The 18,816-nt window shown below is 45.4% G+C and overlaps 1 protein-coding gene across 6 annotated transcripts in view; it reads left to right on the top strand.

Annotated features, from left to right (window-relative positions):
- Positions 1 to 18,227, top strand: part of atp2b1a (ATPase plasma membrane Ca2+ transporting 1a) — a 53,800-nt gene extending 35,573 nt beyond the window's left edge. For 3 of the 6 annotated variants that reach the window (XM_029742531.1, XM_029742529.1, XM_029742530.1), the window contains 11 exons: positions 1,590 to 1,827; positions 2,561 to 2,740; positions 3,071 to 3,158; positions 3,277 to 3,383; positions 4,010 to 4,201; positions 6,217 to 6,430; positions 8,762 to 8,973; positions 9,610 to 9,717; positions 13,259 to 13,447; positions 14,146 to 14,238; positions 16,360 to 18,227. In XM_029742531.1, coding sequence (XP_029598391.1) covers positions 1,590 to 1,827; positions 2,561 to 2,740; positions 3,071 to 3,158; positions 3,277 to 3,383; positions 4,010 to 4,201; positions 6,217 to 6,430; positions 8,762 to 8,973; positions 9,610 to 9,717; positions 13,259 to 13,447; positions 14,146 to 14,238; positions 16,360 to 16,728 — 1,990 coding nt within the window. In that variant the 3' untranslated portion in view covers positions 16,729 to 18,227. Of the gene's footprint in view, positions 1 to 1,589; positions 1,828 to 2,560; positions 2,741 to 3,070; positions 3,159 to 3,276; positions 3,384 to 4,009; positions 4,202 to 6,216; positions 6,431 to 8,761; positions 8,974 to 9,609; positions 9,718 to 13,258; positions 13,448 to 14,145; positions 14,321 to 16,359 lie in introns of all 6 variants that reach the window. The other 3 variants (XM_029742533.1, XM_029742532.1, XM_029742535.1) reach the window with 2 other exon arrangements.
- The last annotated feature ends 589 nt before the right edge of the window (positions 18,228 to 18,816 follow it).

Below are 18,816 nucleotides of genomic sequence, written 5' to 3'. Positions count from 1 at the left end.
AATGTGCTTCTTCTTCAGCCACTCCTGTGTTGCCTTGGCCGTGTGTTTTGGGTCGTTGTCATGCTGGAATACCCATCCACGACCCATTTTCAATGCCCTGGCTGAGGGAAGGAGGTTCTCAACCAAGATTTGACGGTACATGGCCACATCCATCATCCTTTTGATGCGGTGAAGTTGTCCTGTCCCCTTAGCAGAAAAACACCCCCAAAGCATAATGTTGCCACCTCCATGTTTGACGGTGGGGATGGTGTTCTTGGGGTCATAGGCAGCATTCCTCCTCCTCCAAACACGTTGAGTTGATGCCAAAGAGCTCCATTTTGGTCTCATCTGACCACAACACTTTCACCCAGTTGTCCTCTGAATCATTCAGATGTTCATTGGCAAACTTCAGACGGGCATGTATATGTGCTTTCTTGAGCAGGGGGACCTTGCGGGCGCTGCAGGATTTCAGTCCTTCACGGCGTAGTGTGTTACCAATTGTTTTCTTGGTGACTAAGGTCCCAGCTGCCTTGAGATCATTGACAAGATCCTCCCGTGTAGTTCTGGGCTGATTCCTCACCGTTCTCATGATCATTGCAACTCCACGAGGTGAGATCTTGCATGGAGCCCCAGGCCGAGGGAGATTGACAGTTATTTTGTGTTTCTTCCATTTGCGAATAATCGCACCAACTATTGTCACCTTCTCACCAAGCTGCTTGGCGATGGTCTTGTAGCCCATTCCAGCCTTGTGTAGGTCTACAATCTTGTCCCTGACATCCTTGGAGAGCTCTTTGGTCTTGGACATGGTGGAGAGTTTGGAATCTGATTTATTGATTGCTTCTGTGGACAGGTGTCTTTTATACAGGTAACAAACTGAGATTAGGAGCACTCCCTTTAAGAGTGTGCTCCTAATCTCAGCTCGTTACCTGTATAAAAGACACCTGGGAGCCAGAAATCTTTCTGATTGAGAGGGGGTCAAATACTTATTACCCTCATTAAATTGCAAATCAATTTACAACATTTTTGACATGTGTTTTTCTGGATTTTTTTGTTGTTATTCTGTCTCTCACTGTTCAAATAAACCTACCATTAAAATTATAGACTGATCATTTCTTTGTCAGTGGGCCAACGTACAAAATCAGCAGGGGATCAAATATTTTTTTCCCTCACTGTATATACCGATAGTGTACAAGTTATCACCTCATACAAACATGGAACAACTTTGGTTTTGTAGTGGATGGCACACAATTAGCATTCAAAGAGCTTAACATGGGTTCTAGGTGGCCAGGCAGGCTTGCAAAGGAATTGTTTTCGGCTTAGGCGCTAAGTAGTTCAAGTGCATCCCACCAAGCCCCTTAACATAGCTTCTTAAAAACAGGCCCGGAGAAATGAGTCTAAGCCTTCCCAAATGGCTCTAAACACGCCTCCTTTTTACCCACCTATAGGGTCTGGTCAAATGTAATGCACTATGTAGGGATTAGGGTGCCGTTTGGGACGAAGTCAGAGAAACAGGCTTCCTGCTGTGTGTTATCATATCGCTGGGTCTAACCACATCACACCCGTCTCTGTCGCTCTCTGTCTGTCCCTCTCACTCTGTCCCCCACCACCAGGTGTTCTAAGCTTCTGACGGCGAGTGGCGAGACCAAGGTGTTTCGTCCCCGGGACAGAGAGGACATGGTGAAGAAGGTGATTGAGCCCATGGCCTCAGAGGGCCTGCGCACCATCTGCCTGGCCTACCGCGACTTCCCTGTCTCGGAGGGCGAGCCTGACTGGGACCAGGAGAATGACATCCTCACCAGCCTGACCTGTGTATGTGTGGTGGGCATCGAGGACCCAGTCAGACCCGAGGTCAGTTTATGGACAACAGTCAAACAAAACAAGCAGACTGACATTAGCAAAGAAAGAGTGGAGTAATCTGATATACTTTACCTACCACACACACATGGCTTCTAGGGCATGAGGCCCTAGTCTTCCCTGTGGCTCAGTTGGTAGAGCATGGTGTTTGCAACGCCAGGGTTGTGGGTTCGATTCCCACGGGGGGCCAGTACAAAAAAAAAATGCATGAAATGAAATGTATGCATTCACTACTGTAAGTCGCTCTGGATAAGAGCGGCTGCTAAATGACAAAAATGTAAAAATGCTAGTGAAAAGGAAGCAAGCCTCTGCACACAGTTGTATGCAAATGTCAGAGTTATTGTGTTATTGACATTTCCATTGACCCCGAAGTGTGTTCTTATCAGTATAGATATGTGACATTCAGAGAGGCCTCTGACTAGGAACAACTCTGGGTCCTAGTTAATGGTTCATCTCTGTCAGCCTCACACATGGTCTATCAACAGCTCCTGTGATGGTTAAAGACCCATTGCAACCAGATGGCGTATTGAGGATGACTTGTTCCCTATGGAACAGAAGTGGTTTGCTCGTACAGTGACCTTGCCCGAGACCTGAAGACTTGTGTACACTCCCTGAGCTGATGCCTAGGCTTGAGCTCTGCAAGCTGGGACAGTCCTGCAGCTGTCAGGAAACCTGGATTTCGCAGCCAGTCAGTCACACTAACACCTCTCCCTCTCTGCCCCTCCAGGTCCCGGACGCCATCAAGAAATGTCAGCGTGCCGGGATCACGGTACGCATGGTAACCGGGGACAACATCAACACGGCCCGCGCCATCGCCACCAAGTGCGGCATCCTGCAGCCCGGAGACGAGTTCCTGTGCATGGAAGGCAAGGAGTTCAACCGACGGATCCGCAACGAGAAGGGAGAGGTGGGTTAAATATATTGTCGTGCCTTTACACCAAAACACAACTAGGTCGTGTTCATTATCACCAAACGGAAGAAAATGGATTGAAACAGGGAGAGACTACCTGGGCTTGTCCAATAAGAAAGACTTATTTTTATTTCCCATTGCAAAAGGTTTGAGACCTTTTTCCATTGCGTGCCCTAATGAACACGACCCTGTTTGACATTGTACTTCAGTGTTAATAAACCTAGTAGGGTTAGTTGGCCCTGATGGACTAATGGAACAAGCTAACAACATGGTAGATAGATGAAGAATAGGGATTGTAGGCTAATTAGTCTCATTTTTCCCTTCTAGATTGAACAAGAGCGCATTGATAAGATCTGGCCCAAACTCCGAGTACTTGCACGATCCTCACCCACCGACAAGCACACATTAGTCAAAGGTACTTCGCTTTGCTCTTTCAGGATGAACATGAAAAATGTCATTTTCACAAGTCACAGTGTCCTGAAATCTGTCATTTCAAATCTGTTATTTGGTCATTTTCTTTTCTCTCCCCCCAGGTATCATCGACAGTACGGTCTTAGAACAGAGGCAGGTAGTAGCAGTCACAGGAGACGGCACCAACGACGGGCCCGCCTTGAAGAAAGCTGATGTCGGCTTCGCCATGGTGAGTCTCATTTCTCTGCCAGTCGTATCAGAAAGTAACATGTTGATACTAGTTGGCTGTAAATGATTGCCCATACTGTATGCCATCTCATACTGTCCAGATAACCATGAGGCATATCGTCACAAGTCCAGATAACGATCATGATGGAACTTTAATCTGCACTTTTATATGGGGAGTCAAAAAGGATGTTGGCATTGTAAACTTTATGGATGTAATTTACTGCATGTTTACAAAGCAACACAATGAATGTATCATGCGTAAAAAAGAGAGAAAGATGTGAAACTAAAGTTCAATCAAGTTGACTGATAACATCACACTCTGTAGTGACCAATGGCCATCACATATCGGCACATATCAACAGTAACAACAAACGTACTGCACCGCAATTACATGTGTATAGGGCTACGACTACTTGAATATCGAACTCTTGTTTCTCTTAATGAGACCGTTATGAGTTGACAGAGGGGTAGATGGGGATATGAAGAATGGTATGAAGGTTTGGAGTGGGGATTGAACCCTTGTCTCCTGGGAGAGAAGTATGTGTGTCCAGAGCGGAGAGCTTTAACACTAGACCACGGCTTTGCACAACTTCAATATAGAACTTAATGTGTGTGTGTCACCTGCAGGGTATCGCCGGCACAGACGTGGCCAAGGAGGCCTCTGACATCATCCTGACGGACGACAATTTCAGCAGCATCGTCAAGGCGGTGATGTGGGGCCGCAACGTCTACGACAGCATCTCCAAGTTCCTCCAGTTCCAGCTCACCGTTAACGTAGTGGCCGTCATCGTGGCCTTCACCGGCGCCTGCATCACGCAGGTAACACACACACAAACTAGGGATGGGCATGGTTATGCAGATATCCCACCGGATGATAGTATTCTGTTACTTGGGAGAGTATTCATTTGTAAGAAGAATATAGGCCTATTTTAATAATGAAAAAGATATGTCTGAAATTAAATAAAATTGTCTGTGACATTGCTACATAGCCTACAAGATAGACCATTGGGGCGGCAGGTAGCCTAGTGGTTAGAGCGTTGGGCCAGTAACCGAAAGGTTGCTAGATCGAATCTCTGAGCTGACAAGGTAAAAATCTGTTGTTCTGCCCCTGAACAAGGCAGTTAACCCACTGTTCCTAGGCTGTCATTGTAAATAAGAATTTGTTCTTAACTGATTTGCCTGGTTAAATAAAGGTTAAATGAGAAAAAAAATGCATTATTTATTTTTTAATAAAACAGTTTTATGACAGTTATGAGTGTGCCCCGTAAAAACGACTCACATGTAGCCTACACATCCGTTTCACGTGTAGCTTCTAGTCAATCAAAGTTCAAGTGAAGTTGGACATTTCTAATCAATGCCAAATGGAATTAAAATGACTGAATGAAGATGGCCAAATGAGAAGGAGTAGGCTACAATGATCAACCAACTGGTAGGCTGTTTAATATGAATGGTGTTGTAGACCAGTACGGGGAGCGCAGCAAAACAGTCTCAATCAGCCTGACTATGTTAGCTATCTAGATTCTTTACAACAATTTGATGCATTCAAGTCGGGCACTACCAGATGGTATGATAGATAAACTATGGCAGCAACAAGTTTGTCTAACTAGCGCGTGTCGGTTTGGCTACTTTCTCTCCCTCCATGCCTCACACAGACTGTCACACACACCTGCTCCTCTCCTCTCCTGCCCCTCCCCCACCTTCTGCTGAAACAAGCAGAGCACAGCACACCAGCTCTGTTGCGCGTTGATATGACTCATAGTATGTGATGTGGAGAAAAGCGAAGCACTGTGCTCTTGGATTTGATTTGCATTCAGAGGGAACATTGTAGAGGGAATAGAGGGTTTGGTTCTTAGGATCAGGATCTATCCTCCCTTAGCTTGAATGGCAAGATTGGTCACCTATGACTGAAGTCTATGATCTGTGTGTGTATCCACAATGACTAAGGCAGTACAAAATGGAGCAACCAATTTATTCTAATGTATTCCCGTGGATCAGAGCTGCTTTTCAGGTTCTCTCTGACTAGAGGTAGCAATCATCCGCCCCTATTTGACCTGTTGATCACAGCAGCCACCAAATTAGTGCTCATCCAGGTGTAAAACGATGGTAAATGAGCCTGCAATAGAAACGGAACAAACAGCTATTTAAAGCTCCGGGCCTGAGCTGTGTGCATTATCCAACAGTGCTGTAATTTTGAGATGATGAGTGGCTGAGCATTTACTAGAGGGCCACACGGGTCAAGAGACACACACACACACACAAACACACACACACACACACACACACACACACACACTGAATGCTAGTGTAGATGCTAATGTGTTTACCTGTGTGTAGCTAGGCACTCTGCTAGCATGCTAAGCTGCACAATGTATGTAGGTAGCGGCTCTGCTAGCATGCTAAGCAGCTAATGTGTATGTAGCTCGCTAGCTCCTCTGCTGGCATGAAGTGGTTTGCCTCTCTTTACTGGAGCCTGAATAGCTCTGGTGAGTCAGCAAGTGGACACCTGTATAGCTGCTTGTGTGTCATTTCTGAGCAGTGTGTGGGCTACTGAAGTCTTTTGGCTTTCAATGATCACTGCTCAGGCACCATTTGCTCTTCGTGTTATGGCCTGCACTTCTTTGAATGCGTTGGTTGGATTTGTGCAGTGTGTCTACAGTCTGACGTTGGGATAGTGTGGAGGATGTTATGTAAGTAGTACTGACTGCATGAGTAATCCTTTTCTTTTTTCCCTTTCTCACTCTGTCCTGCTCTCCCCCCTTTCTGTATCTCTCCTCTTTCCACTCCCTTCCCTATGTCTCCCCCTATCCTTTTCCTACCTCCCTCTCTCCCTCCAGGACTCTCCTCTGAAAGCTGTCCAGATGCTATGGGTGAACCTGATCATGGACACCTTTGCCTCCCTGGCCCTGGCCACTGAGCCCCCCACTGAGTCTCTACTGCTGAGGAAGCCGTATGGCCGCAACAAGCCCCTCATCTCCCGCACCATGATGAAGAACATCCTTGGCCACGGAGTCTACCAGCTCATCATCATCTTCACCCTGCTCTTCGTAGGTAAAGTACTAGAGTGTGTCTGTGTAGAAGCATGTGTGTTTTCCATTCTCTGCATCTCACTCTAATTGCACACTGAGCTGAAACGGCTTACCATATGCCATGGAATTTCACATGGGTATGAGGCGGTCTTGATCGACTGGCTCTCTGATGGTGTCACCTTTACTACCACCTTAACTAGGGCGGCAGGTAGGCTAGCGTTTAGAGCGTTGAGCCAGTAACCGAAAGGTCGCTTGTTCAAATACCCGAGCCGACAAGGTGAAGAACCTGACGCTGTGCCCTTGAGCAAGGCACTTAACCTTAATTTGCTCCAGGGGCGCGTACTACTATGGTTGACCCTGCAAAACAACACATTTCACTGTCCAATGTGAGATTAACCTCAGTCGGCAGAAGGCTGAGAACATATGAAAGTTTAAGTGAAATTTGCTGATCATTTCATGTGTAAGAGGTGTTCTGATCTCAATGGGACTGCCACGAGCAGTGGCACAGATATTTTGATGAGCACGAAGCAGCACTTCGCTCTCACACAGTATCTGCACATGTGCAAGGGTTCGATTTAACACTGTTAGTGCGTGGTAGCCACCGGACCAAAACAGCGGTGAAGTTGAGCCTTATGCTTCAACGTTCTTAGTAGTTGTGGAAATTGACCCACTATACTGTTTCCTTTCTGCATCTACATCGTAACATTTACATTTAAGTCATTTAGCAGACGCTCTTATCCAGAGCGACTTACAAATTGGTGCATTCACCTTATGATATCCAGTGGAACAACCACTTTACAATAGTACATCTATATCTTTTTTTTGGGGGGGGGGGGATTACTTTATCCTATCCCAGGTGTTCCTTAAAGAGGTGGGGTTTCAGGTGTCTCCGGAAGGTGGTGATTGACTCCGCTGTCCTGGCGTCGTGAGGGAGCTTGTTCCACCATTGGGGTGCCAGAGCAGCGAACAGTTTTGACTGGGCTGAGCGGGAACTGTGCTTCCGCAGAGGTAGGGAGGCGAGCAGGCCAGAGGTGGATGAACGCAGTGCCCTTCTTTGGGTGTAGGGACTGATCAGAGCCTGAAGGTACGGAGGTGCCGTTCCCCTCACAGCTCCGTAGGCAAGCACCATGGTCTTGTAGCAGATGCGAGCTTCAACTGGAAGCCAGTGGAGAGAGCGGAGGAGCGGGGTGACATGAGAGAACTTGGGAAGGTTGAACACCAGACGGGCTGCGGCGTTCTGGATGAGTTGTAGGGGTTTAATGGCACAGGCAGGGAGCCCCGCCAACAGCGAGTTGCAGTAATCCAGACGGGAGATGACAAGTGCCTGGATTAGGACCTGCGCCGCTTCCTGTGTAAGGCAGGGTCGTACTCTGCGAATGTTGTAGAGCATGAACCTACAGGATCGGGTCACCGCCTTGATGTTAGCGGAGAACGACAGGGTGTTGTCCAGGGTCACGCCAAGGCTCTTAGCACTCTGGGAGGAGGACACATTGGAGTTGTCAACCGTGATGGCGAGATCATGGAACGGGCAGTCCTTCCCCGGGAGGAAGAGCAGCTCCGTCTTGCCGAGGTTCAGCTTGAGGTGGTGATCCGTCATCCACACTGATATGTCTGCCAGACATGCAGAGATGCGATTCGCCACCTGGTTATCAGAAGGGGGAAAGGAGAAGATTAATTGTGTGTCGTCTGCGTAGCAATGATAGGAGAGACCATGTGAGGATATGACAGCCAAGCGACTTGGTGTATAGTGAGAATAGGAGAGGGCCTAGAACTGAGCCCTTGGGGACACCAGTGGTGAGAGCATGTGGTGCGGAGATGGATTCTTGCCACGCCACCTGGTAGGAGCGACCTGTCAGGTAGGACGCAATCCAAGAGTGAGCCGCGCCGGAGATGCCCAACTCGGAGAGGGTGGCGAGGAGGATCTGATGGTTCACAGTATCAAAGGCAGCAGATAGGTCTAGAAGGATGAGAGCAGAGGAGAGAGAGTTAGCTTTAGCAGTGCGGAGAGCCTCCGTGACACAGAGAAGAGCAGTCTCAGTTGAATGACCAATCTTGAAACCTGACTGATTTGGATCATAACGCTGAGTCGACATTTAAATCATTCCACAGAGGGCCTAGTCTCTGCAGGTTTTAGTTTTTTCCTTTCAATTAAGACCTAAACAACCAGGTGAGGGGAGTTCTTTACTAATTAGTGACCTTAATTCGTCAGTCAAGTACAAGGGAGGAGCAAAAACCTGCAGACACCCTCTGTGAAATGAGTTTGACACGTGATCTAGATAAAATAAAGATTTTTTAAAAAGGTAGTGGGTCAACACTTCACCTCCCCCTGTTTCTCTTTCTCCCCCCCCCCCAGGTGAGCAGATCTTTGACATCGACAGCGGACGGTACGCACCCCTCCACTCGCCTCCCTCAGAGCACTACACCATTATTTTCAACACCTTCGTCCTCCTGCAGCTTTTCAACGAGATCAACGCCAGAAAGATCCACGGCGAGCGCAACGTCTTCGACGGCATCTTCAACAACCTCATCTTCTGCTCTATCGTCTTTGGCACCTTTATCATCCAGGTATCACTTAGTGTCTAGTGTCTTCAGACTGTAGCATGTCTGCTTGCTGGAGTTGCTCACTGCTTTAAACAGACACCATTTTTGAATTTTTATGTTTTGGTCATTTAGCAGATGCTCTTGTCTAGAGCGACTTACAATTAGTGGATTTGTCTTCAAATAGCTAGGTGAGACAACCACATCACAGTCGTAGTGAGTACATTTTCCCTCATTAAAGTAGTGATCAGCAAAGCCAGCGCTAGGGGTTAATTTAAGATACTCTTAGAAGAGGGTTTCAGATGTTTAGGGAAGATGGGTCTGTCTGAAATGGCACCCTATTCCTTATATAGGTCACTACATTTGGCCTGACTGCAGTCTACAAAAGTAGTACGCTTGTATAGGAGTCCATTTCTGGAAGAATATAGATTCTTCCCCATATATAAGAAGGCCAGGGCTCCCTTAAATGAGTCATCTCAATGGCTCTCGACTGGATAAATAAAGAATGAAGAAAAACGAAACCCAAACCATATTCATACATTGTTCACATGAAACCCGCTGTAACACGCATATCTGTCAAATGGAATTACCAGCAAGCCAAGAAACCATGAATGAAAATGAGCTTGACCTCTAAATATGTTTCTTTCCTCTCCGGCCTCTCAGATAGTCATAGTGCAGTGGGGAGGCAAACCATTCAGCTGCGTGGGCCTGAGCATCGACCAGTGGCTATGGTGCACCTTTCTGGGCTTTAGCAGTCTCCTCTGGGGTCAGGTAAGAAGACCCACACACACACACACAGTGAGTTGCAAGTGCGTCACCTGTAACTTTCCAACAAGGCTCCATCCGTCAGGGATACACTACTGCCCCAATGTGGCTGTGTTGGGTAGCTGAATTGCCACACTGTATTGAAATGGCTAGTTGGATGATGATTTTTACAGATGGATCTAGAATTCCTGATTTGAGCGCTGTCATGTTATTTCTGAGATATCTATTGTATTACAATTTCCTGTTGACCTTCTCCTGTTTTTTTTATGTTGTTGATTGTGATGCTGACCTAGCAAGTAAATGGCCGGACATGACCACAGATCAAACATGGCTTTGTCACCAGTAGGGTTGAACATTTTGGGGAATATTCAGAGGTGGAAACTTTCTGTGGGAATTAATGGGAATATAGGCAAATTAATATTAATACCATTTAAATGTAGATATTTTTGCATTGGATATATTTACCATATCATATGGAGACAGAAACATAAACCTTTTTCCTTATTATAAGTAGGCATAATTGCAAATGATTAAATCCTTCCAATATAAATAAAGAAAACGATTTAGTTACAAATTGAACTTTAATTAAATGAGTTGACTCTTCACATGGGATGATTTCACTGAACAACAAAATAAAGGGAGTATTCAATGATCCATCGCATCTCCCAAAAATGGTTTTAACATACATCTGTAAAATGATAGTCTAGAAACTAAATCTTTGGTTGTCTTCCTCTCAGGCTTCCATGTCTTCTTCCTGGACCTCCTCAATGTCCACCGCTTGAACATCAGACTCTGAAGCCTCATCTTCACTGTCACTTTCCAACCTTGTTGAGGATGGCTCGTTGTCAGCCTCAAAAAGGCCAAAATTTGCCCGGATGGCCACCAATATTTCAACTCTTGTATTGGTCAGCCTGTTACGTGCTTTGGTGTGTGTGTTCCCAAACAAGGACCAGTTGTGCTCTGAGGTGGCAGATGTTGGTGGGATTTGGAGGATGATGGAAGCAACAGGAGAAAGAGCCTCAGATCCACAAAGTCCCTTCCACCAGGTGGCTGATGAGATATGTTGGCACGACTGCCATATTGCATCTCCATCCCAAAGCCCTTGCTTGGAAGTGTGCTTCGCCAGACTGCCAAGAACCTTGCCCTCATCCAGACCAAGGTGGCGAGACACGGTAGTGATGACACCATAGGCGTTGTTGATCTCTGCACCAGACAGGATGCTCTTACCAGCATACTTGGGGTCCAACATGTACTCTGCAGTGTGAATGGGCTTCAGGCAGAAGTCTTCACCCTTTTTGATATATTTCAGAACTGCAATTTCCTCTGCTTGGAGCAACAGTAAAGTGGGCAGGGCAGTACGGATTTCTTCTCTTACATCTGCAAGCAGTCTGAACATCAGACAGGATGGCATTGTCTCCCTCAATCCGTGCAATGGCTACTGCTATCGGTTTCAGGCTGCTTACCACTCTCTCCCAAAATACATCATCCAGGAGGATCCTCTTGATGGGGCTGTCCATATCAGCAGACTTCCTCTCCAGGAGACTGTCAAACATGACATCACCACCCCAACGGGTGTTGCTGGGCTGCTTCAATGAGGTGCTCTTATTCTTCTCACTTTGCTTGGTGAGGTAGATTGCTGCCATAACTTGATGACCATTCACATACCTAACCATTTCCTTGGCTCTCTTGTAGAGTGTGTCCATTGTTTTCAGTGCCATGATGTCCTTGAGGAGCAGATTCAATGCATGAGGAGCACAGCCAATGGGTGTAATGTGAGGGTAGGACTCCTCCACTTTAGACCAAGCAGCCTTCATGTTCACAGCATTGTCTGTCACCAGTGCAAATATCTTCTGTGGTCCAAGGTCATTGATGACCTTTCCCACGAACATTCGACCACCCATCAGAGATGATTGCAATACAGTCTGCTTTCTCGATGATTTGCTTGACCTTCACTTGAACTCTGTTGAACTCTGCACCCAGCAAATGAGTAGATAAAGCATGTCTGGTTGGAGTGGTGTATGCTGGGCGAAGAACATTCAGCAATCTCTTCCAATACACATTGCCTGTGAGCATCAGAGGTGAACCAGTTACATACACAGTTCGGGCAAGACATTCATCAGCATTTATCTGTCTACGTTCCTCCATTGAGTAAAAAAAAAACTTTTGATTCCAGGAGGACCATGAGCTGTTGCTATCGATAAGGTGTCTGATTCGTCATTTTCACCTCGAATAGAAGTAGAGTGACTTTTGTCAGAGCTTGTTTGTTGTGAGCACTGAGGGAACTTTATGCACTTGGCCAGATGATTCTCCATCTTTGTTGCATTCTTCACATATGATTTGGCACAGTATTTGCAAATGTACACAGCTTTTCCTTCAACATTAGCTGCAGTGAAATGTCTCCACACATCAGATGGTGCCTGTGGCATTTTCCTGTAAAGATTAGGGGGGGAAAAAATTGTAAAAAAATACAATTCCATGTACAGATAAATAGTTAAGAAGTTAGATTAAACATGGGGCACCAGGTAGCCTAGTGGTTAGAGTGTTGGCCAGTTACTGAAAGGTTGCTAGATCGAATCCGAGCTGACAAGGTAATAAATCTGTTGTTCTGCCCCTGAACAAGGCACTGTTCCCAGGCCGTCATTGTAAATAAGAATTTGTCCTTAACTGACTTGCCAAGTTAAATAAAGGTAAAATTAAAACAAACTCATTTGTAAGATAAATGTTTTTCAAATGAAACCTGTATGGAAACAGGTGAATTAACACTCCTCCGTTAGCAGGCTTAAGCAAGCTAAAACCCACCTGGTAGCAAAAACTAACTAGCAGAAATTGTTAACAGGTTAGAAATTATTTAAACACACTTTGCTGTAGGCTTCTATTTTACTCGTTAACAAAAATGTCATATAAAATATATTCCCCCCAACTAGTATTGTAATCAAGACTTACCAGAAAGCATGTAGTCCTTGGCTCAGACAGTGTAGTAGTGTGGGCTCAATAGCATCTCATTAGTATGCAAGATCTTGAGAATCAGCTGTACATGTGATGAAGAATGCACTGTGCATGCAGAGGGTTGCAATTCCATTTGAATTAGGGATAGTTTAACCAAAATATGCCACAAGACCTAGAATTGCCTTGTGTATCCCACAAAAAAAGTTCACTGTAATAAAGCTAACTTTTTTAAAAATGAATTTAAGCAAAATTCCTGGGCGTAACTTCCCATGGAAAATTTCCGTAAAAAGTTTCCGACCCTTTGGAACCCTAGTCACCAGACAACAACCCATTACTTTTGCATCAGTCGCATTTCTTTTCCGAGCTGACTTCCTGTGGAAACTGGTTGTTTGGTTAACAGATGCACATTGTGTGAGGGTGCCTGTTGTGCACCTGTTGCAGTCCAGCCTGTCATTACATATATACCAGTAACCTGGGTCTTTGCTGTCTGTATGTTAGTAGTCAGTCCTCTGTGGTAGAGATGGGATTCGTGGTCCAATATTGCAGACACGGTTTGGACTGTGATAAGCCCTTAACCCCTCTGCCCCTCTCCTCCCTCCAGCTGATCTCATCCATCCCCACCAAAAGTCTGAGGTTCCTGAAGTCTGCCGGCCACGGCACCCAGAGGCAGGAGATCCCTGACGAGGAGCTGGAGGACATGGAGGAAATGGAGGAGATCGACCACGCCGAGCGCGAGCTGCGCCGTGGACAGATCCTCTGGTTCAGGGGCCTCAACCGCATCCAGACTCAGGTAATGTCCTCCTTGACCGCTTCTCCACCGATGTCGAACCAAAGAGGAATCACAAGCCATGAGGTTAACTCTATGCACTTCTCATCCCCTTTCCCTTTCTCTCAGCACTTTGAGAGAACAGCTGGCATGTTCCCCTCAAAAGCCTTCTTTTGACTTTGATTTTCTGTTTGCTTTGGAAAGCTCAAGCAAGGTCCTTTTTGCCAGTTCTATTTCTGGCTTTCTAACAAGCTAAGTTGAACATGATAATGTGATGGTCAATGAAGAAAAGCCCCTTTTTTGTGATACTGAGAAGACCACATAATGCAGCGCAAATACAGGTACAGGTATCTTAAAGGGCCAGGTGTGAAAGGTATTTGAATATGGGATGATTTTTTTAATGAGGAAATGTAAAGCGTCAGATCAGGCTCGGGGAGAAACCTTCAGATCAGTGCCTTTCACCCCCTTTCTCTCTCAACTGCTATATCTCTCTGAGTGGGGGGAAATATACATTTCTATTATATTTTGTTGCCTTTTCTTTCACCTTTCTCTGGTTTCTTCCACTCTTGGTCTTTTGTTCTCTCGCCCTTTTCTCGCTCGCCTCTTTCGCTCTGCCTCTCTCGCCATTTCTCTCGCCTCTCTCGCCCTTTCTCTCTCGCCTCTCCTCTTGCTGTGGTTTCTGGGCTCTATCCTCTCCTGTCACCCTCTCTGATTCCTTGCAGATGGATGTAGTGAGTGCCTTCCAGAGCGGAAGCTCCTTTCAGGAGCGCCAGCTAAGGCGGCAGCCCTCCACCTCCAGCCAACAACAGCACGATGTAACCAATGTTTCTAGCCCTACACATGTAGCCTTTTCTACCACTGCCACTGACGCCAACACCGCTTCTTCCACTGTGGGGTGTGAGTGTGTGTTTCCTTAGTGCATGAAAATCTAACATCTTCCTCTTCTACTCTCTTGCCTAACGTTGAATTCATTCACTCCTACTTGTCCCTCCTTTTCTTCAAAAAACAAAAAATACAAAAAACAACCACATCTTCCATGTTGCTTGGTAACATAACTGCTGTATATGGATGTACTGTAACACCCACAAGGTCACCACGAGTTCTAAGGGCTTTTCCTGTGTCACATCTTGTTTTCTGTTCCTGCTTCTGCTTCATTCTCTGAAGATAGAGGTTGAGGGAGGAGCTAGAGGAACGTTGGATTGACATTGTCTGGTCACGTCTGCTGCTGTGCCCCCCCCCTCCCCCCTGGCTGCCCCCCCCCCTGCTCTTGTGGGCCTTGTCGCTGCTCTGGCCCCTCTATAGTAGCTGTGTAAATGTTTTGAGTATAAGCCCATGGTCACGGTAGATGGTAGTGCTTAAAATCCCCCCAAAACAGAGGTTGTCTCCAACTGAGCATAAACAAGTTATTTCTCTCTCCAAATGTAAACATATTGTCCATGTTTTGGTTACGTTGGTCAACGTTCGCCGCCTAACCAATAATGCATGACCTTTCCCATTTTTAGACCGGACTGGTTCTTTCTCAGGGTCTTTCCAGGGTGAAGTTCAGTCCAGAGTGTTAAGTCGGTCTGGGTATTCTAGCCACCTTGTCGCTCCACTAATAGACAATCAGTGGAACATTGCGGGGGCTGCTGTACTGTGTGCAGGAGGCTCCTGGAATGTCTGTGTCCTCTGCGGAATGGAATTTCGGCATCCCGCAAATAACCAAGGCTGTCCCTTCCCAAATGAACCTTCTTTCCTGAGACCCAGATGAAGAGCTTTGTGATGTGTTCTGAGTGTATTAACTGTTCTCTACCAGGGAGTGTGTCTGTGTGAACTCAACTGGTCTCTTTCAGACTGGCTGACCTGCAGTTGCAGACATTGATTGTATTAACTGATGTGATGTTTCTTCAGAGGCTTTGAGACTAGGGAGTAGTGTTTTGACCATGTTTTAATTTCAATTTCTCTCTTTGGTTATAAGCCACATCTCCTTACTAAATGATGAACCCTCTTTCCAGGTGCTTCGCTGATGAGAACGCTTAACATTTAGGATTGATATAATTTGATGTACTTTTTATTTCAATATTCCTCTTTCATAGCCAGTGTGTAGTATCCACTGTTTCCCCCCCAAAAATGAAGCCAAAAAGCCCCCAAATCTTACTGACTCCAACCATATTCCTCCTTAGATTCTGTGAAATGTGTCATGGGCTATACTCAAAGGTTTACTACTGTTGAACACAAGGTAGCACTGCTCTGCATGGGTTCAGTCTCTATAGTCCGTTTGAGTGTTTCTTGTGCTGTTGCGTATCTAGCTATATATAAGCTTTAGACCTGCTTGGCTGCTGCAGTTTTTGTTTTCTCCACAACAATATCAGTGACTGACCCTCCTCACCTCCCTCACCCTGAGCATGACCAAAACAAGTAACCTCTCTGTGTCTAAGCTTCTGTCCTCTATGGATGTGTTCTCATCCAGAACATTGCCCCAGAACATGTCTCCATTTTTCTTGCATTTTGAATAACTTGGACTGAGGGTTGGAGCTGGATTTGTTGAATGGTTTGTTGAATGCCAAGAGGAGTTTTCTTGAGGTGTGAAAGCCGACGGTAAGAGACATGTCCCACGACCCACTAGCTTTTGACTGGTTTCTTCCACCACTGAGTGCTCAGTCTCAGTCCGAGGAAAGATGGTAACAAAAGTGATCAGGGTTTGATGACACACCGATTGACTGTAGCCTCCGGGACTAGTCCTCACTGCATACTTGCACGTCTTGTTGAGAATTTCACAACAAAATCAATGGTGTTTTTTCATGTCCCCCATCCCAAACTCACCGCAATTGACCCATTTTTTTTTTTTTTTTTTTGTGTGTCCATGGTTTGAACTACAATTGAAAATGCAAAATGTATGTGTGTATGATTTTATGTTGAGACTGACTGTGTCCCCCTTACCCTCCCTCCCCCAACAGATTAGGGTGGTGAATGCATTCCGCAGCTCCCTGTCCCCCTATGAGGGGCTGGAGAAGCCAGAGTCACGCAGCTCCATCCACAACTTCATGACCCACCCAGAGTTCAGGATAGAGGACTCGGAGCCCTCCATCCCCCTCATCGACGACACCGACGCCGAGGACGATGCCCCCACCAAGCGCAACTCCGCCTCCCCCCGCAACGCCACGCCTACCCCTCCTTCCCCGTCACTCTCGCCGACGCCCTCGCCCAACCAGAACAATAATGCAGTGGATAGCGGCAACAACCACCTCTACGTGGAGGGCAACAAGGCAGCAGGGACCCCCTCGGCCCCAGGGAGCCCCTTACACAGCCTGGAGACCTCCCTCTGATTCTGAGCCAGCCCCCACCCTCAGCCACTACTACTACCACCACAGCCACTTTTCTACCCACGACGAGGAGCTCACCTCTGAGGAAGAGGGGAGACGGCAGAGGAGAAGAGGAAAGAAGAGGTAGAAGGGAGAGCGGATAGTCTTCTGTAAGCTTCGAGCTTGTGCTGGACTGAAACGAGCAAACATTCTCGAATATAGGGTTTGGTTTTGATTTTTTTTATTTAATTAGAAATTATTATTTTTGTTAAAAATACCCCTCTGGCAACGCGAGGGCTTCTTTTGTCTCCACCCCTCCCTCATTGATAACTTTTAGGTTGTTCTTGGTGCAAGAGGGGTGAATATAGACTCAGATTGAAAGTGACCTGTTTTTTTATTCATATTATTTTAATGAGGGAGGGGTCCTCCTCCTGGCTTGAAGATCAGCTGTAAGAAATGAAAGATGACCTTTAGCTTCTCTTTATCTGAATGGTGTTGTATATTTATGTATTAGGCCCTTGCTCATTCAGAAACGTTTTTTCTGCTCCATTGGCTGTTAATATTTTTAATTATTTATGTTTTTGGAAAAAGCAGGTCTGTTTACAAAGTTTGTAGATACTTTTTTTCTGTTTGTAGACGAAAGAGCTTCCTGACGTACGATGCAGAAAAACAAGGGACAGAGTTAAACATTGAATTAGAGGACTATTTCAGATACTGCTGTATTTTCAGGAAAAAAAGGGTGTTTCTATTGAAACTTAACTATTTTTGCCTGCAATTTTTATTTGTTATATATTTGTAGATAAATAGAAACCTTCTAGCCAAACAGATAAACACTAAGGCTTGTATAGCGAAGAGGTCCATTGGGGGGTGGAGAGTTTCAACAGGAGAGGGAAGGAGTAAGAATCACCAGGGACTATTCATTCACATTTCTATAAATATTTACTACGTTCATTGCTTTAGCAGTTTCAATGTTCCGTTTTTCTCGTTCACAGGGAAGCTCAAAAGTCCTGTTCGTCATTTAATTGTGGGTTAAGTGGAGGGGTATTAAAATCCTAGTCATTTTTTTTCACGTTTAAGAGTTCATAAAGGGAGTTTGGCAGTTGGTCATCACATTGAGAATCAGTTCTGTTTTTTCTTGTCTTTTTTTTCACTCAGCAAAACTTCAGTCCCTGCCAATGTACAATATTGACATTTGTTTACTCAGGCATAGAAAAGGGTTGAATTAAACGGATTCTATAAATTAAAACATTTTAACTTCACATTTTTGGTCTTTAGGTAGTAAAATGTTGTATTGGTAAAAATAAAAGCAAGTGGATTATTTTCATATTTCATTCAATTATTTTCATTTATTTTTATGAAAAATTGGGGGAAATTTAAGTTATGGTTTGTTCACGTTTGAAAAATCACCCCCCCCCCCCCCCCCCAATAAGACTCATTTTACAGTCATAAATGTTGCTGCATTTGATTTGTTTGTAGAATATTTTTGACACCTGATATACTGGAAAAAGTTAAGAATTGACACATTTTTTTAAGAATAAAAAGACTAGGCATACACTGGTAACTGCACAGGGGGTACTTTGTTTCATAACACCTCCCTTGGGAACATTTTTATACAGACAACATACAAATTGTACCTTTGTATTTTTATGGAAACGCAGACGATAACTTTCAACCTACTGAACCAGAGTTTTGGGGTTTGACACAAATTACACATTGGAACTTTTGGGGTGGGGGTGGGGTGGGGGTGGGGTGGGGCACTCACTAAAAAGGGTTGTGATTGGTTCTGATAAGAATATTTTTCTCAGGGTGGCAAATGGTATGAAATAGAGACTAGGCTTTTATATAGGCCTGTGGTCAAAATACTACCACATTTTTAATGTTGTGAAGTAGCTTATCAGCCATGTTGGGTGGTTTTTGTTTCGGCAGCAGAGTGCAGATTCTGTTAAATCCCTCACCTGTTTAGACCTCTCACCCAAACGTAGCTGGGTGTAGGGGTCCGAGAGGGGGGGAAAGGGATATGTTCAGTAGTTGCTCAATGACAATTATATTTTGGGAATGAGTTTCTTGTTTTACAAATAAAAAAGCAGCTTGAAATTGCAAAAATGTAAAATG

The sequence above is a fragment of the Salmo trutta genome, chromosome 40 (genome assembly GCF_901001165.1).
Source record: "Salmo trutta chromosome 40, fSalTru1.1, whole genome shotgun sequence".
Taxonomy (NCBI): Eukaryota; Metazoa; Chordata; class Actinopteri; order Salmoniformes; family Salmonidae; genus Salmo; species Salmo trutta.
This window is presented reverse-complemented; position numbering and strand designations above follow the sequence as displayed.